General features: G+C 40.1%; 1 protein-coding gene across 1 annotated transcript in view; it reads right to left on the minus strand.

The window, feature by feature from the left end:
- Nucleotides 1-5995: 5995 nt before the first annotated feature.
- The window catches only part of LOC130683986 (collagen alpha-1(I) chain-like), a 29202-nt gene continuing 14321 nt past the window's right edge, over nucleotides 5996-20876 (minus strand). Inside the window, exon 4 of the mRNA XM_057503277.1 lies at nucleotides 5996-6190. Within this exon, the coding sequence (XP_057359260.1) occupies nucleotides 6060-6190 (131 nt within the window). The 3' untranslated portion in view covers nucleotides 5996-6059. The remainder of the gene's footprint in view (nucleotides 6191-20876) is intronic.

The following is a 20876-nucleotide window of genomic DNA, read 5'->3' on the forward strand; positions in this document are numbered from 1 at the left end:
GAGAAATAGAAAACTATATAAAGTCAGAAACCAAAACTTTGAACCGCACAGGAAAAATTGTGAGCTGCATAAGGTAGGGCAGCTTTTAAACAGAAACTTTTTTACAAAAGAATTTTGTCCAAATTCACACAGTTCATTGATACATGTTATTCAAAAAAGGATCCATTATATGCAATGAGAAGTTTATATTATTTGTAGGCTTTATGGATGTGTTTTGTCAGAAAGTTTGTTTCCTGCTTTGAAAAGTCTATAAACAGAAATTGATAGGTTCCACCAAGATTCTTCATCATAAAGAATATAGGATTGATAAAGTAGAATAGAAAAAAGGTTTTTTTTCTCAGTTCACCTAGAAAGGATTTATTAAATTATTACTTTAGTGGATGGTGGAGTAACTTGACCATGAAAAATTTATTAGATTATATCATTATATACCTCAATGAAAAGATATATGCTGTTCACATTTTAATTGTTACAGTTGCACATACCATTAATATTCTGTTACTATATTTTTTTCCTGGCCCAACAGCATTTCTTTATAAAAAGGGAGATTAAATTTAGGACATCAAATACTAAGTTAATCAAATACATTCCTAAATAGAAACAAAACATCTCCTTACTCTTAAAAAAAATTAAGATTTGAAACTAAGTAATCAACTGAACTTCCTTGATGAAACTATACATACCTCTCTACTTGTAAGCAAAATTAACCATTAATATTTCACTTTGGGTCTGTAAAAAAAACATTTGTCTTTATGTGGTCCTTCTTAAGTTTATTATACTATTGGGAGAAAGTGGGTTCTTTCTATAATTTAATTTCTTGTCAAGAAAGACTTAATATAAATTAAGTTTCATTTTTTTCAGTGAAGTATATTGGGCTTGAACATAAAGCCTCTGCATTTCATTTCCCTACTTCTAAGCTGTTGAAAATGCTTTAAAATTGTCCAGCCTTGATCTCTGCAGCTTCTGCAGCTCCCTTTATAGACCTTCCTAAAAGGCCAAGCAAAATTGTCTTCCAGCATTTTGCAAATTTATGTCAGAAGTTTAAGCATTTTGCAAATTTATGCCAAAATCCATTTGTGTTTGAGATGCTTCCCTGCTCTATCATCAATCCATAGGGCTTTATTTGTCAGAGTAGGCTAATGGCTGTAACAAATAACCCTTAAGTATGAGTGCCTTAACACAATTTAGGTTTATTTCTCATTCATGTAAATCCCAAAACAAGTGCTTCCTATCATTAAGTGTCTCTACTCAAAGCAATAGTTCAGGGGCAGGGGACTGGGGGTGGGGGGGTGGGGGGGAGGCAGGTGCTTTCCACTCTGCCACCATCAACATCCAGTCTCTGAAAGTGCTTCAGCGGGGGTCTCCATTCCAGCCAGCCTTCTAGAAGGGAAAAAGAACATGGTAATACCTGGGAGGCGATCCAGCTGGAGGTAGCACACATCACTTCTATCTACCTTCCATGGGCCAAACATCAGTCACATGTCTACACCCAACCACAAAGGAGGCTGGGACATGTAGCCTAGCCATGTGCCCAGGAAAGGAGAAGGAAAGCTCCAGAAAGAGCTAGACTGTCACTGCCACATGAGCCTCTGCTCCACTGCATTCACTCTTCACTCAGATTTCGTGACTGATTCTGCTACAATCTTTCTTTTCAGTTTCTTATAAATCATCATGCTAAATGCCTCTGTAGTGGGTTGAATAGTGTTCCCCAAGAATTCATGCTCACCTAGAACCTTAATTACATACGACCTTACTTGGAAATAGGATCTCTGCAGATGAAATTGGTTAATGATCTCAGATGAAATCATCTGGGGTTTAGGGTGGGTCCTAAATCCAGTAACTGGTATCCTTACAGGAAGGGGAAAGGACAAAGAGAAGCAGCCCAGGTGAAGATGGAGATAGAAGTTGGAGTTATGCTGGCACCCGTTAAGGAGCACATGAAGCACCCTCAAGCTGGAAAAGGCAAGAAAGAATCTTCCCTAAACCCTTCAGAGGGAAAGGGACCCTGCTGACACCTTGATATCAGACCTCTGGCTTCCAGAACTGTGAGAGGTTAAGTCATGTTGTTTTAAGCCACCAAGTTTGTGGTAACTAGTTAAGCAGTCCTAGGCAACTAATACAACCACCCTCTCCAATGCCTGCTGCAGTCATCAGGTCTGGCTAGTTTTACCCAATACATGTGTCTTTAATGTGCCTCCTCTCATTACCAAAGACCAGTCCCTCACCATCCTTCACCTGTTAGATTGCAAAAAACTTAATGGCCTCTGATTTGCTTCCCCATTAAATCTATTTCTATAAGACCCTAATAATCTGACCTGAGTCATTCCCTTGTTGAAAACTCTTCAGAGGCTCCCCTGTACCCACAGGAAAGGGACACTGGGTAAAGATATATGAGAGCTCTCTGTACTATGTTGGCAACTTTTCTGTAATTCTAAAACTATTCTAAAATAAAAAGTGTATTTTAAAAAGCACACTATCCAGGCCAACTTGGTAATGATGGAATTTCTACAAGGAAGGATTTCATTTCTTTGGCTTAAGACTTCAACTACTAATTTGATTAAATTAAGGCTTTCATGAATTAGGTACATTAAATTAAAGTGAAACTTTTCTATACCCTTGTTAGTCATTGTAACTCCAGGGGAAAATCCCGGGGCAAAATACCTTTGAAACCAAAATCAGTGAAAGGGAGAAATAAAGTGTGAGAAACCCATTTATTTCTTACAAGCAGTCGTCTGCCATCTCTCTTGACCCAGCTGCAGAAGAAGAGGCTCCACCCAACCTCTCCAATCCAGATAAGCCCTCACTCGCCCGTGTAATTACCTATTGACATGGAGATGAACTTCTTTTCTCCACCCCTTGGCAACACCTATTGATAAGGAGATGCACTAAAGCCAGGTGAGAGATTCTGGAAATATTACAATTTTACCACAATCATTTACACTCATCCAAATTTTCTTGCTTTCAACTCTGGGTCTGGGTATGGAATTTTTTCATGGAAATTTTTTAAAGGAACCAAGAGACAGAGAAATAGTATGGTGGTTTAAAATATGTCCACAGATTCTGTGATACTTGAGGAGCCTAATTCCCCTTTCTTCACTTCTAAGGAATAGAATATGCCAGACATGATGGCATGATTTCTGAGACCAGACTGTCTCTAAAAAAGGCCTGTAGCTTCTTCCTTACTCCCTCTCTTAGACCACCTGCCCTCAAGGAAGCATCCATGTTGTAAGGACACTCAAGCAGCCCCATGAAGAGGGCCAGGCAGCAAGGAAGGGGGCCTCGGGGCCCCAGGACTGGGAGTCACCACTTGAGAAGCAGACACCCCAGTTCAACCATCAGCTGACTACAGCCCCTGCTGATGTTTTGACCACAGACTCATGAGAAACCCTGAGCCAAAACCACCCAGCTAAGTCACTCCCAAATTCCTGATCCACAGCAACTATAAGACAATAAATATTTATTGTTTGAGCTGCTATGGTTGGGGTACTTTGTTATATAACAATAGACAACTCCTTAACTCACCTCCACCCCTTTCTTCACCACAGATAGAACTGTCCTTATCTGAGCCTTAGTCTAGACACAAGATCTAATTTTTGTGTCATAGACCTCTTTGTCAGTGCATTAGTTTCCTGTTGCCAGTGTAAAAAATGTCTGCACATTCAGAGGCTTAAAACAACACAAAGGTATTATTGTATAGCTCTGGAGGTCCAAAGTGTGAATGAATCTACAGGGGGCTAAAATCAAGGTAGCAGGGTCATTCCCTTATGGAGGCTCCAGGAGAGAATCTCTTTCCTTGACTTTTCCTGTTTCTAGAGGCAACCTGTGTTCCTCGGCTTCCGGCCCCTTTCCATCTTCCAGGCAATCACATTACTCAGCCTGTTTGGTCGCTGCCCCTCCTTCTCTGGCTCTGACCTTCCTGCCTCTCTCTTGCATCTATGAAGACACTGTGATTACACTGGGCCCACCTGGATTCTCCCAGATACTCTCTATTTTAAGGTCAGCTGATTAAACACCTAATTCTCTCTGCAGCCTTAACTCCCTCTTTGCCATGTAACATAATATTTCACAGATTCAGGGGATTAAGACATGGACATCTTTGCGGAGCCACTATCCTGCCTACCATAGTCAGGCTGGTGAAACCTACAGACCCCCTTCAGTATAATGCTTTTAAATGCATTAAATAACATGCATATGACTACAAAGAAAACTAACTCCACTGAATATGATTATCAAAATACTTTAAAAACAAATTTGATAGAGGAATGTATGTGGCCCTCTTTTAACACATTATAAGATCTAACAGTGACTCCAAGAATTACCTTAATTTCAAAGTGGAGATGTACATATTTCAAAATTATCTACAATAATGTGATATGAAAAATTGCAATTTCCATTGGTGGCATACTTCCAGATACAAGTTGTACTGTGATTTGTTGTCTACATTTATAATCAAAGGAAATGCTACTTTTTTGTTAAAGGTTACTGATTTTTTTTTCCTATTCAAATTCACAACAAATTTCACTTATGAGCTGGTTCAGAATCCTGGTATAGAATCAGACATTTCTTAATTTTTAAAAATAAAAGTACTTAAATATACACAATGGAATACTATTCAGCCATAAAAAGAAAACAAATCCTACCGTTTGCAACAATGTGGATGGAGCTACAGGGTATTATGCTCAGTGAAATAATCCAGGTGGAGAAAGGTAAGTACCAAATGATTTCCCTCATTTGTGGAGTGTAACAACAAAGTAAAAACTGAAGAAACAAAACAGCAGCAGACTCACAGACTCCAAGAAGGAACTAGCGGTTACCAAAGGGGAGGGAGGGGAGGGTGGGAAGGAAGTGAGAAGGGGATTAAGAGGTGTTGTGATTAGCATACATAATATGGGGGAGCACAGGGAAGGCAGTATAGCTATGGTGAAGATACTATGCTGATGGACAGTGACTGTAATGGGGTATGTGAGGGGGACTTGATAATGGGGATGAATGTAGTAACCACAATGTTTCTCATGTGAAACCTTCATAAGATTATATATCAATGATACCTTAATAAATAAATAAATAAATAAGGTACTGTGGTAAATTAAAGTAGGACTACCTCCTCAAACTCCTAGAAACTCCTGCTTTTTGATTCAAATTGTATTAAGCACCTACTGTGTACAGAGATTTTCATATACCCAATATTGAGCAAAGAAAACAACAAAAGTAATGGAAACTCGGTGACAACATGCAAATAACACAAGGATTCTGATAATTTATAGAGGGAAACCTGCCCTCTAACTCGAAAATGGACATATTTGTGTTCTAAACCTAATGAAAGCAAACTCAGGTGGGGGAGGGGCAGGAAGCAATAAAAGCTATAGGATTGGCAGACATGACAAGAGTGACATCTAGTGGGCAGCATGTGGTAAAGCACGTCAAGTACTTAACCAAGAAATACTGCAGACGAAAGTACAAAGACACATTCACTAAACATTTATTGAGCACCCATAACAGATAAATATCTCGTTAGGCCCAGGCCAGCAGCCCACTTGTGTTCTTTCCCTCCCCGGCCCTATTTCACACCATAATGGCCTTAGTACAGGGCCAGAAGAAGAAGGGAAGGGGAGAAGTAATGTGACCAGTGGCCGGAGGAAAGTGAGGTCGCTAGGCCCACCCCTCCGATCTGGAGGTGCGCACCCCGTGGCGGAATGCCCTGCAGAGGCAGGCAGCCCTGGGCACTGCTCTGCTCCGCTTTGCGGTCCTCCATCCCAGGGCAGGTTGGAGTTCCACTGGAACCTGGGTGGTCAGAGTCCAGTGGCTGGAGGAGAGGCCCAGGCAGACACATGCTTGGGGGCATTTCTGCAGGGAATTCATGAGTCTCGGGTACCCAAAGTCACGTCTTCAAGGGCAGCGGTGGACTGCATAGACTCCTCCGCCAGTGGGACGGTCGCAGCCAAAGGAGGCACACGGCAGAGGGAGCAGCTCTTCTGAGATGGAAGGGTAGGACTGCTCTTACCTGTCTGTCTGCCCGCACGTTTCCTGCCCAGGACCGTATTCGTGACTGCAGCCACTGTTTAAACTTCATGCGGGCAGTGTGGAAGAGGAGGGAGAGTGCAGCCACGTCTCCCCCAACCCCGTCTGTAGCTCGCCATTCCCCCTAAGTCACCGTGCAGAGCAATCACCAGGGATCTTGTTGGAGCAGGGGCTGGGGTGAGGAACAAGAAGCACGTTTCTAACAACTACCAGGCCTGCTGGTACCGCCAGCCTGTGGATCACACTTGAGCAGCAATGCTGTAGCAGACATAATTTTCGTCTGCTCGGCACCCCATTTTTTTAGAGACCCCATTGCATTCCCATTCCCTAGGAATTCTCCTCAACCCATATGATTCATGGAGCCTGATTCCAGCCTCCCCAGAGAGGGCACATGCCCCAGGCCAGCCTGGTGGGAAGCCTTCCCAGAACATTGTCAGAATCATCCAGCATTTCCAAGTGTGCGGTCATCATGCACATGGAGAAGGCCCTCCTTTTCACCATGTTGAGGCAGCCTGAGAATTATGCCGTGGCAGAAGAAAACAGCCCAGACATGGTGAGAAAGAAGCAGGGCTCTGGAAAACCCTGGATCTAGCCATGCCTCCAGACTTTTCAGTTACGACCAATAAACTCCTTTTCTCTTTGAACTAGTTTGAGATGGGTCTCTTCACTTACAATGAACATTCCTCCCTATTTCATTCTTGATGCTAATGAAAGATACAGACAGGTGCTGATTTCCAAATGGAGACATAATTGTTCCCATTTTAAAGATCCACATCTCCCAGGGGGCTTCCCCAGCCTCTCCAGTCAGCAGGAAGCCTCCTGCACTAAAACCCACAGCTCTTGCTGCCTGGTGACCCTCATTTGGAGCTTTTCGTTTACAGCAACAATTATAACCCCGTTTATAAAGCATTTTCCAGTTGCAAAGCCTCTTTTAGATACATAGCGACAACAAGAGCTAAACTGACTGGATTCAAACCTCACCTTTGCCACTTCTAAGCTGTACGATGTTGGGCCTGTTACTTAGCTGCTCTATGCTTCCATTTCCTCAGTGGAGAATGGGGATGATTATAGGATGGGGCTGCTGTGATGTTGGTTGGTTAATGTTTGTTAAACTCTTAGAATAGTGCCCAGCGCATGGTAAAATCCATGTAAGTGCCTACTACTACAATCATTATTGTTACTATTTTGTCCCCAAAGCAACGTCTCAGAGGAGGTGTTATTTTTATCTTTATTCCCATTCTGTAGATAAAGAGACTGAAAATGATTGTGAGACAAACTCACTTAGTGAACAACGTTGCTGAATTTCAAGTCTGCCGATTCTATATCCCCATTTACATCCTCCCCAAACTGTACTGAACAAGTGGACACTTCTGATGCTGCCTTGTGTTATTTAGCTATTTTATTGCTCTACCAATTTTAATGGGGATGTCTTCTCATTAGTTAAATTGTACTCTACTTGACATGAGGAACTCTGATTTACACATCTTTAAAATCCCTCAGCAAGTAGCTTGGTAGTTCCAAGTAGTAAGCAAATACCCATTGACTGAAATATTTAATGGGACAGAAATATATTTACATTAATCCTTTAAATGGTAGGGACAGTTTACAAAAACAGTATACACATGAAACCCTATTATTGTCAAACATACTTTTCTATATATATTTTTCTGCATATAGACCAAAAAAAACTGACAGAAGGGATTTATATCTAAATATTAACAAGGTTTAATTTCTGAATAATGCCTATGGACAACCTTTGTGTGTGTGTGTCTGGTATTTTAATTAAGAGATTTCCAAACACTCAATGGCTGGCATCTGTGGGGTGCCAGTTTTCTCTCACCTCCATCCTCTCCACTGTTACCTGAGAGCTGTCAGAGTCTCAGCAATCACCTCAGCTGTAAACAGACTGAGGGAATCTTCTGGAATACAGAATCTATGTTTGTTAATACCCATCGGTGTGGCCCCGTATCCTAGTGTCTCCCAGTTGGGCCCTAAGCTGCTGGACTGAAGGCACCACCTCCCAATGGCGTCCTAAAATTCCCTCTTGTTTCCATTTGGGGTCTTCTCAGGAAAGGTTCATCAGAGAACAGAGAAACAGCTTGGCTTTCATTCAGTAGCTCTCCTGAAAGGAGGTGGAAATACTTAGGTGCTCCCCTGAGGAGAAGAGAGGGAGGCTTCACGTGGGGGCTCTCCAGTCTACATCTTCTACCATAAACATGCGTCTTACATAGAGGAAAGTGCATTTTTAAAAGGAAGTATTGTTCAATAAAAGCATTAAAACATATGTTAAAAATATACTTTAAGAAGTTGAGTCCTGCCAAGCCTCACAGTGTTGACAATATTCTTTTCCTAGTATTTGTTTTTGCTTTTGGGGAGTCCTTAAAAGTCAATTAACTTTGAATTCTCTATTCTGGATTCTTTAGTCTGCATGTCCTCTCGGTTTCCTGGGCCGATTTCCTACCTTCACTATAGCTGACATAAAACACCTACAAATCTGTAAAAATATTACTTAAGGACTACCCTAATTTCAAAAAAAAAAAAAAGGAAATAAAAATTGTCTTTAAATATGTCAATGAGTCAAAGCTCAGGAAACTACAGAGTGAGTCTGATCCCTCTTTGACATTTTGTCAATATTGCAAACATGTGACAAGCCCTGGAGATAAAGTGACAAAGTAAAATGTACTCTCTTTCAGCCCTCCAGGAGCTGAGAACTAGACTGCGCACAGACCTCACAAACAGAGCAGACCTCACAAAACAGGGTAACATACGAAAGCCTTAATCAGGCAGGACCCAAGCCCTTACCCCACCCCAGCTCACCAGCAGGAGGAAGAGAAATGGAGCCAGGAAAGGGGTGGAAGCCTGGGACTGCTGAATACCCAGCCCTGGAGGTCTGCTTTGGAAGCAGAAACCTACACTGTGTAGTGCTCTGGATGTTGGGGAGCTCAGACAGGCGGAGTGCTTGAGAGACAGATTCCAGCCATTTGTGGAGGAGGGGATCCACACCCAGGCGCTCTAGAAGAAGGGAAGGTGGTCTGAGAGGCTTCCTAGCAGTGAGAGGGCTCCTGGAGGCGCAGGATTTGCACGCAGCTTGCTGTGTGGGGGAGGGGAGAGCTGAACAAGCTTGTCTGGGTGTGCTCAGCCCAGCTTGTTGGGAACTTTGAGGTGCTTCAGGTGCCCCATTCCCCTGGCTGGCTACTCAGCTCTGAGGACCCCAGCTGTGGCATGCAGCCTGCAGCACCTTCCTCCTAGCCTTCTGGCACCGGTTCTCAAACTGGCAATCACTGCGTTGGCGTCAGGCCAGCCATAAGGAGGCTCAGCCTACCACAGCTATAGACACAAAGTACAGAGGCTTACACCTGTGTGCTCAGCCCACTGGCTCTGATACTGGAGACAGGCACCGCAGATGGGAATCAGGAAGCAGATCTTTCCTGCCCCCAGGCACAGCTCCACTCCCCTACGGCCCCCAACTTCACTCTAGGGGCTGAGCAGCTCCAGAGACTGGAGCTTCTGGGCACTAGTGGGCACCACACAGGAATATGAAACATCAAAAGAACATGGTTCAGACCAAAATCTCACAAAACCCAGAAAAAGGACCTAATGAAACTGAAATCATGAATCTGCCTGAAAGAGAGTTCAAAATAAAAATAATAAACATGCTTATGGAGGTACAAAAAAATATTCAAGACCTCAGGAACAAATTTAAGTCAGAGATTCAATCATTAAGAAATTCCATATCTGAAATGAAACATAAATGGAAGGATTTAAAAGCAGAAGAGATGTAGTAGAAGTGATGGTAGATGGAATAGAAATTGGAGAAGAGGAATACAAAGAAGCTAAGGCACAAGGAGAAAAAAGAATGTCTAAGAATGAAAGAACATTGAGATAATTGTGTGATGAATCCAAACGGAACAATATTCGTATTATAGGGGTACCAGAAGAAGAAGAGAAAAAGGGACAGAAAGTATCACTGAGGAGGTAATTGCTGAAAACTTACCAATCTGGGGAAGGAGATAGTCTCTCAAGCCATGGAGGTGCACAGATCTCCCAACACAAGGGACCCAAGGAAGACAACATCAAGACATATAATAATTAAAATGGCAAAGATCAAGGATAAAGCCAGACATTTAAATGCAGCTAGGAAAAAAGTTCACATATAAAGGAAAACCCATCAGGCTATCATCAGACTTCTCAACTGAAACCTTACAGGCCAGAAGGGAGTGGTACGATGTATTTAATGCAATGAAGCAGAAGGGCCTTGAACCAAGAAGACTATACCCGGCAAGGTTATCATTTAAATTTGAAGGAGGGATTAAGCAATTTTCAGATTAGAAAAAGTTGAGAGGATTTACCTCCCACAAACCACCTCTACAGTGCATTTTGGAGGGACTCCTATAGATGGAAGTATTCCTAAGGCTAAATAGATGTCACCCAAAGGATAGACAAAGAGTAAAGAATATGATTCATAACATACAAAGAATGGAGGAGGAAGAAAAAGGAGGAAAAAAAGAGAGAACCTTTAGGTTGTGTTTGTAATAGCACACAAAGTGAGTTAAATTAGACTGTGAGATAGTAAGGGAATTACCCTTGAGCCTTTGATAACCATGAATCTAAAGCCTTCAATGGCAATAAGTATATACTTATCGACAATCACCCTAAATGTAAATGGTCTGAATGCACCAATCAAAAGACATAGAGTCACTGAATGGATTAAAAAACAAGACCCATCTACATTCTGCCTACAAGAGATTCACTTAAAACCCAAAGACATACACAGACTGAAAGTAAAGGGATGGAAAAAGATATTTCATGCAACTATCAGGGAGAAAAAAGCAGGAGTTGCAGTACTTGTATCACACAAAATAGATTTCAAGACAAAGAAGGATATTACATAATGATAAAGGGGTCATTCCAACAAGAGGATATGACTGTCATAAATACCTATGCACCCAATACCGGATCCCCTACATAGGTGCAACAAATACTAAAAGAATTAAAGGGGGAAACAGAAGGCAATGCATTCATTTTAGGAGACTTCAACACACCACTCACTCCAAAGGATAGATCAACCAGACAGAAAATAAGTAAAGAGACAGAGGCACTGAACAATGTATTAGAACAGATGGACCTAACAGACATCTACAGAACACTCCATCCAAAAGCAACAGGATACACATTCTTCTCAAGTGCACATGGAATATTTTCAAGAATATATCATATACTAGGCCACAAAAAGAACCTCAGTAAATTCAAAAAGATTGAAATTGTACCAACCAGCTTCTCAGATCACAAAGGTATGAAACTAGGAATAAATTACACAAAGAAAATGAAAAAGCCCACCAACACATGGAGGCTTAATAACATGCTCCTAAATAATCAATGGATCAATGACCAAATAAAAACAGAGATCAAGCAATATATGGAGACAAATGACAACAATAATTCAACAACACAAAATCTGTGGGACACAGTGAAGGCCGTGCTAAGAGAGAAATATATTGCAAGCCTACCTCAGGAAAGAAGAACAATCCCAAATGAACAGTCTAAACTCACAATTAATAAAACTAGAAAAGGAAGAACAAATGAGGCCCAAAGTCAGTAGAAGGGCACATAATAAAGATTAAAGCAGAAATAAATAAAATTGAGAAGAATAAAACAATAGAAAGAATCAATGAAAGCAAGAGCTGGTTCTTTGAGAAAATAAACAAAATAGATAAACCCCTAGCCAGACATATCAAGAAAAAAACAAAGTTTACACACATAAACAGAAACAGAAATTAGAAATGAAAAATCACTACAGACATGACAGAAATACAAAGAATTATGAGAGAATACTGTGAAAAATTATACGGTAACAAACTGAATGACCTAGAAGAAATGGACAATTTGAGGAGGTAATTGCTGAAAACTTCCCCAATCTGGGGAAGGAGTTAGTCTCTCAAGCCATGGAGGTGCACAGATCTCCCAACACAAGGGACCCAAGGAAGATAATATCAAGACATATAATAATTAAAATGGCAAAGATCAAGGATAAAGCCAGACTTTTAAAAGCAGCCAGAGACAGAAAAAGGATCACATATAAAGGAAAACCTATCAGGCAATCATCAGACTTCTCAACAGAAACCTTACAGGCCAAAGAAACCTTACAAGGCTGACCCAGAAAGAAACAGAAAATCTGAATAGACCAATTAGAAGTAAAGAAATTGAACTGGTAATCAAAAACTACCTAAGAACAAAACACCTGTACCAGATAGTTTCACTGCTGAATTTTACCAAACATTTAGTGAAGACCTAATACCCATCCTCCTTTAAGTTTCCCAAAAAGTAGAAGAGAAGGAAATACTCCCAAACTCATTCTATGAAGCCAACATCACTCTAATACCAAAATCAGGCAAAGATCCCACCAAAAAAGAAAATTACAAACCAATATCCCTGATGAACATAGATGCAAAAATACTCAACAAAATATTAGCAAACCAAATTCAAAAATACATCAAGAAGATCATCTATCATGATCAAGTGGGATTCATCCCAGGGATGGAAGGATGGTACAACATTTGAAAATCCAGCCACACCATCCACTACATCAACAAAAAGAAGGACAAAAACCACATGATCATCTCCATAGATGCTAAAAGAAGCATTCGACAAAATTCAACAGCCATTCATAATAAAAACTCTCAACAAAATGGGTATAGAGGGCAAGTACCTCAACATAATAAAGGCCATATATGACAAACCCACAGCCAACATTAAACTTAACAGCAAGAAGCTGAAAGCTATTCATTTAACATTGGTAACAAGACAAGGATGCCCACTCTCCCCACTTTCATGCAACATAGTTCTGGAGGTCCTAGCCACGGCAATCAGACAACACAGAGAAATAAAGGGCATCCAGATAGGCAAGGAAGAAGTCAAACTGTCTCTATTTGAAGATGACATGATATTGTACATAAAAAAACCTTAAAGACTCCACCCCAAAACTACTAGATCTAATATCTGAATTCAGCAAAGTTGCAGGATACAAAATTAATACACAGAAATCTGTTGCATTCCTATACACTAACAATGAACTAGCAGAAAGAGAAATCAGGAAAACAATTCCATTCTCAATTGCATCAGAAAGAATAAAATACTTAGGAAAAAAAACCTAACCAAGGAAGTTAAAGAACTATACCCTGAAAACTATGGGAAACTCTTAAGAGAAATTAAAGAGGACACTAATAAATGGAAATTCATCCCATGATCTCGGCTAGAAAGAATTAATATTGTCAAAATGGCCACCCTGCCAAAAGCAATCTACAGATTCAATGCAATACCTATCAAAATACTACAGCATTTTTCAATGAACTAGAGCAAATAGTTGTAAAATTCATATGGAATGACAAAAGACCCCGAATAGCCAAAGCAATTCTAAGAAGGAAGAATAAAGCAGGTGGAATTACGCTCCCTGACTTCAAGCTCTACTACAAAGCCACAGTAATCAAGATAATTTGGTACTGGCACAAGAACAGACCCATAGACCAGTGGAACAGAATAGAGGGTCCAGATATAAACTCAAGCATATATGGTCAATTAATATATGATAAAGGATCCATGGATATACAATGGGGAAATGACAGCCTCTTCAACGGCTGGTGTTGGCAAAACTGGACAGCTACATGTAAGAGAATAAAACTTGATTATGGTCTAACCCTATACACAAAAGTAAACTCAAAATGGATCAAATGCCTGAATGTAAGTCATGAAACCACAAAACTCAGAAACAAATATAGACAAAAATCTCTTGAACATAAACATCAGCAAATTCTTCATGAACATATCTCCCCAGGCAAGGGAACCAAAAGCAAAAATGAACAAGTGGGACTGTATCAAACTAAAAAGCTTCTGTACAGCAAAGGATACCATCAGTAGAACAAAAAGATATCCTAGAGCATGGGAGAATATATTCATAAATGACATATCTGATAAGGGGTTGACATCCAAATTATATAAAGAGCTCACACACCTCAACAATCAAAAAGCAAATAAGCCAATTAAAAAATGGGCAGAGGAGCTAAACAGACACTTCTCCAAAGAAGAAGTTCAGATGGCCAACAGGCACATGAAAAGATGCTCCACATTGCTAATCATCAGAGAAATGCAAATTAAAACCACAATGAGATATCACCACACCAGTTAAGGTGGCCAATATCCAAAAGACAAACAACAACAAATGTTGGCGAGGATGTGGAGAAAGGGGAAGCCTCCTACACTGCTGATGGGAATGTAAACTAGTTCAACCATTGTGGAAAGCAGTATGGAGGTTCCTCAAAAAACTCAAAATAGAAATACCATTTTACCCAGGAGTCCCACTCCTAGGAATTTACCCTAAGAATGCATATGCACCCCTATGTTTATCGCAGCACTATTTACAATAGCCAAGAAATGGAAGCAACCTAAGTGTCCATCAGTAGATGAATGAATAAAGAAGATGTGGTACATACACACAATGGACTATTACTCAACCATAAGAAGAAAACTAATCCTACCATTTGCAACAACATGGATGAGGCTAGAGGGTATTATGCTCAGTGAAATAAGCCAGGGAGAGAAAGAAAAGTATCAAATGATTTCACTTATCTGTGGAGTATAAGAACAAAGAAAAGAACTGAAGAAACAAAACAGCAGCAGACTCACAGAACCCAATAATGGACTAACAGTTACCAATTGGAAAGGGACTGAGGAGAGTAGGTGGGAAGGGAGGGATAAAGGGGAAATGGGGCATTACAATTAGCACACATAATGTAGGGGGGTGGGGGGACATGGGAAAGGCAGTATATACTGAGATGACAGGTAATGATTCTATAGCATCTTACTACACTGATGGACAGTGACTGCAATGGGGTATGTGGGGGGGGACTTGATAATGGGGGGAATCTAGTAACCATAATGTTCTTCAAGTAATTTTACATTAATGATATCAAAATATAAATAAATAAATAAATAAATATATATAAATGAATAAATAAATAAATAAAAGGAAAGTTTCAGTATAGTTACCAGGATCCTATATAAAGAGTTTATAAAGAGGCTTGAATTTGCTCCAGGCAGGAAGAATTCACAGAACCACAAGGATCTGTGGCCAGGAAGTGGCCTGCAAATTCCCGAATCTTCGCCACTGGTCCACTAGCGCATGTGGGTTGGTTCCAGGAGCATCTCCTATTTTTGCTGCCCTGACCCACTCTCCTGACTCCTGGCAACAGCATCTCTTTACCCTTTAAAGAACCACTCACCCTTCTAAATATATCTCATGGGAGGGCATATGACACTAGCTGGGCTGTTCAAACATTTGCTCCTTGGAATTGGAACCTGGAGCAGAGGGACCCTGTATGAGTTTCCTAGAGCTACTGTTACAAAGTACCATAAACTGGGTGGCTTGAAACAACAGAAACTTTTTCTCACAGTTCTGGATGCTGAAATTCCAAAATCAAGGAGTTGGGAGGGCCCTGCCCCTTCAGAAATCTGTAGGGGAGAATCCTTCCTTACCTTTTCTAGCTTCTGGTGTTTTCTTGCAGTCCTTGGCATTCCTTGAGTTTTAGCTGTATCATCCTAATCTCTTCCTCCATCATTACATGGCCATATTCTCCCTGCATGTCCCTGTCTTTTCCCCTTTTACAAGGACACCAGTCATGCTGGATTGGCCACCTACTATAGTATGGCCTCATCTTAACTTGAATACATCTGCAAAGACCCTACCTCCCAATAAGATCACATTCCCAAGTATTGGGGGCTAGGACTTCAGCATATCATTTGGGGGGACACCATACAACCCATAACAGACACAGGGCCTCAAAACATATGGACCCATTTATACAAACAGAGGATCCTGAAGGAGCACTGTGAGTCCCTGATCTGACATGGTTCCTGTGTTTTCCAGAGTCTAGTGGGGAGATTTTCCTTGATTCTGTGAACTATATCTTCATATCCTAAATATAAACTTTTTTCTTTTTGGTATCATTAATCTACAATTACATGAGGAACATTATGTTTACTAGGTTCCCCCCTTCACCAAGTTCCCCCACAACCCCCATTACAGTCACTGTCCATCAGCATAGTAAGATGCCGTAGATTCACTACTTGTCTTCTCTGTATTGCTCAGCCCTCCCCGTGACTCCCCCCACATTATACATGCTAATCATAATGCCCCATTTATTCCCCCCTGCTTATCCTTCCCTTTCCACCCATCCTCCCCAGTCCCTTTCCCTTTGGCAACTGTTAGTCCCTTCTTGCATTCTGTAATTCTGCTGCTGTTTTGTTCCTTCAGATTTTTCTTTGTTCTTATACTCCACAGATGAGTGAAATCATTTGATACTTGTCTTTCTCCACCCGGCTTATTTAACTGAGCATAATACCCACTAGCTCCATCCATGTTGTTGCAAATGGTAGGATTTGTTTTCTTCTTATGGCTGAATAATATTCCATTGTAGACATGTACCATATCTTTATCCATTCATCTACTGATGGGCACTTCGGTTGCTTCCATTTCTTGGCTATTGTAAATAGTGCTGTGATAAACATAGGGGTGCATATGTCTTTTTCAAACTAGGCTGCTGTATTCTTAAGGTAAATTCCTAGGAGTGGGACTCCTGGGTCAAATGGTATTTCTATTTTGAGCATTTTGAGGAACCTCCCTACTGCCCACCCAATGTTTGAACTAATTTGCATTCCCACCAGCAGTGTAGGAGGGTTCCCCTTACTCCACAACCTCACCAACATTTGTTGTTGTTTGTCTTTTGGATGGTGGCAATCCTTACTGGTGTGAGGTGATATCTCATTGTGGTTTTAATTTGCATTTCTCTGATGACTAGCGATGTGGAGCATCTTTTCATGTGTCTGTTGGCCATCTGAATTTCTTCTTTGGAGAAGTGTCTATTCAGCTCCTCTGACCATTTTTTAATTGGATTATTTGCTTTTTGTTTGTTGAGGTACATGAGCTCTTTATATATTTTGGATGTCAACCCTTTATCAGCTCTGTCATTTATGCATATATTCTCCCATACTGTAGGATGCCTTTTTGTTCTATTGATGGTGTCCTTTGCTGTACAGAAGCTTTTCAGCTTGATATAGTCCCACTTGTTCATTTTTGCTTTTGTTTCCCTTGCCTGGGGAGATATGGTCATGAAGAAGTCACTCATGTTTATGTCCAAGAGATTTTTGCCTATGTTTTTTTCCAAGAGTTTTATGGTTTCATGACTTACATTCAGGTCTTTGATCCATTTCGAATTTACTTTTGTGTATGGGATTAGACAATGATCCAGTTTCATTCTTATACATGTAGCTGTCCAGTTTTGCCAACACCAACTGTTGAAGAGGCTGTCATTTCCCCATTGTATGTCCATGGCTCTTTATCGTATATTAATTGACCATATATGTTTGGGTTAATGTCTGGAGTCCCTGTTCTGTTCCACTGGTCCATGGGTCTATTCTTATGCCAGTACCAAATTGTCTTGATTACTATGGCTTTATAGTAGAGCTTGAAGTTGGGAAGCGAAATCCCCCTGCCGCACCCCCCCCACTTTATTCTTCCTTCTCAGGATTGCTTTGGCTATTTGGGGTCTTTGGTGGTTCCATATGAATTTTTGAACTATTTATTCCAGTTCATTGAAGAATGCTGTTGGTAATTTGATAGGGATTGCATTGAATCTGTATATTGCTTTGGGCAGGATGGCCATTTTGATGATATTAATTCTTCCTAGCCAGGAGCATGGAATGAGTTTCCATTTGTTAGTGACCTCTTTAATTTCTCTTAAGAGTGTCTTGTAGTTTTCACGGTATAGGTCTTTCACTTCTTTGGTTAGGGTTATTCCTAGGTATTTTATTCATTTTGATGCTATTGTGAATGTAATTGTGTTACTGATTTCTCTTTCTGTTGGTTCATTGTTAGTGTGTAGGACAGCCACAGATTTCTGTGTATTAATTTTGTATCCTGCAACTTTGCTGAATTCCGATAATAGTTCTAGTAGTTTTGGAGTGGATTCTTTAGGGTTTTTTATGAACAATATCATATCATCTGCAAATAGTGACAGTTTAACTTCTTCTTTACCAATCTGGATTCCTTGTATTTCTTTGTTTTGTCTAATTGCCATGGCTAGGACCTCCAGTACTATGTTGAATAACAGTGGTGAGAGTGGGCATCCCTGTTTTGTTCCCAATCTTAGAGGAAAAGCTTTCAGCTTTTCTTTGTTCAGTATGATGTTGGCTGTGGGTTTATCATGTATGGCCTTTATTATGTTGAGGTACTTGCCCTCTATACCCATTTTGTTGAGAGTTTTTATCATGAATAGATATTGAATTTTGTCGAATGCTTTTTCAGCATCTATGGAGATGATCATGTTATTTTAGTCCTTCTTTTTGTTTATGTGGTGGATGATGTTGATGGATTTTTGAATGTTGTAACATCCTTGCATCCCTGAGATGAATCCCACTTGGTCATGGTGTATGATTCTCTTGATGTATTTTGAATACAGTTTGCTAACATTTTGTTGAGTATTTTTGCATCTATGTTCATCAGGGATATTGGTCTGTAATTTTCTTTTTTGGTGGGGTCTTTGCCTGGTTTTGGTATTAGGGTGATGCTGGTTTCATACAATGAGTTTGGGAGTATTCCCTCCTCTTCTATTTTTTGGAAAACTTTAAGGAGAATGGGTATTATGTCTTCTCTGTATGTCTGATAAAATTCCACGGTAAATCCATCTGGCCCATGGGTTTTGCTCTTGGGTAGTTTTTTGATTACCGCTTCAATTTTGTAGCTGGTAATTGGTCTGTTTAGATTTTCTGTTTCTTCCTTGGTCAGTCTTGGAAGGTTGTATTTTTCTAGGAAGTTGTCCATTTCTTCTAGGTTTTCCAGCTTGTTAGCACATAGGTTTTCATAGCATTCTCTAATAATTCTTCGTATTTCTGTGGGGTGCATCAAGATTTTTCCTTTCTTGTTTCATTCTGTTGATGTGAGTTGGTTCTCTTTTTCTCTTAATAAGTCTGGCTAGAGGCTTATCTATTTTGTTTATTTCCTTAAACAACCATCTCTTGGTTTCATTGATTTTTTCTATTGTTTTATTCTTCTCAATTTTATTTATTTCTTCTGTGATCTTTATTATGTCCCTCCTTCTGCTGACTTTAGGCCTCATTTATTCTTCTTTTTCCAATTTCGACCATTGTGATGTTAGACTATTTATTTGGGATTGTTCTTCCTTCTTTTAATATGCCTGGATTGCTATATACTTTCCTCTTAAAATTGCTTTCGCTGCATCCCACAGAAGTTGGGGCTTTGTGTTGTTTTTGTCATTTGTTTTCATATATTTCTTGACCTCTATTTTAATTTGGTCATTGATCCATTGATTATTTAGGAGCATGTTGTTAAGCCTCCATGTGTTTGTGAGCCTTTTTGCTTTCTTTGTACAATTTATTTCTAGTTTTATACCTTTGTGGTCTGAGAAGTTGGTTGGTAGGATTTCAATCTTTTAGAATTTACTGCGGCTGTTTTTGTGGCCTAGTATGTGGTCTATTCTGGAGAATGTTCCATGTGAACTTGAGAAGAATGTGTATCATGCTGCTTTTAGGTGTAGAGTTCTGTAGATGTCTATTAGGTCCATCTGTTCTAGTGTGTTGTTCAGTGCCTCTGTGTCCTTACTTATTTTCTGTCCGGTGGATCCGACCTTTGGAGTAAATGGTGTGTTGAATTCTCCTAAAATGAATGCATTGCACTCTATTTCCTCCTTTAATTCTGTTAGTATTTGTTTCACATATGTTGGTGCTCCTGTAATGGGTGCATATATATTTATAATGGTTATATCCTCTTGTTGGACTGAGCCCTTTATCATTATGTAATGTCCCTCTTTATCTCTTGTGACTTTCTTTGTTTTGAAGTCTCTTTTGTCTGATACTAGTACTGCAACACCTACTTTTTTCTCCTTGTTGTTTGCATGAAATATCTTTTTCCATCCCTTGACTTTTAGTCTGTGCATGTCTTTGGGTTTGAGGTGAGTCTCTTGTAAGCAGCATATAGATGGGTCTTGCTTTTTTATCCATTCTATTACTCTGTGTATTTTGATTGGTACATTCTGTCCATTTACATTTAGGGTGATTATTGAAAGATATGTACTTATTGCCATTGCAGGCTTTAGGTTTGTGGTTACCAAAGGTTCAAGGTTAGCCTCTTTATTATCTTACTGTCTAGCTTAACTCGTTTATTGCACTATTATAAACACAGTCTGATGATTCTTTATTTCTCTCCCTTCTTATTCCTCCTCCTCCATTCTTCATATGTTAGGCGTTTTATTTTGTGCTCTTTTGTATTTCCTTTGACGGCTTTTGTGGGTAGTTGATTTTATTTTTTACCTTTAGTTAGTATTTGGTTGGTCTGCTTTCTTTGGTGTAATTTTATTTTCTCTGGTGACATCTATTTAGCTTACAAGTGCTTCCTTCTAGAGCAGTCCCTTAAAAATATCCTGTAGAGGTGGTTTGTGGGAGGCAAATTCCCTCAACTTTTGCTTGTCTGGGAATTGTTTAATCCCTCGGCCCTTCTCTTTCATTGCATTAAATATATCATGCCATTCTCTTCTGACCTGTAAGGTTTCTGTTGAGAAGTCTGATGATAGCCTAATAGGTTTTTCTTTGTAGGTGACCTTTTTCCTCTCTTTAGCTGCCTTTAAAACTCTGTCCTTGTCCTTGATCTTTGCCATTTTAATTATTATGTGTCTTAGTGTTGTCCTCCTTGGGTTCCTTCTCTTGGGAGTTCTGTGTGCGTCCATGGTCTGAGCAATTATTTCCTCCCCAAGTTTGGGGAAGTTTTCAGCAATTATTTCTTCAAATACACTGTCTAT

The sequence above is a fragment of the Manis pentadactyla genome, chromosome 5 (genome assembly GCF_030020395.1).
Source record: "Manis pentadactyla isolate mManPen7 chromosome 5, mManPen7.hap1, whole genome shotgun sequence".
Classification (NCBI taxonomy): Eukaryota; Metazoa; Chordata; class Mammalia; order Pholidota; family Manidae; genus Manis; species Manis pentadactyla.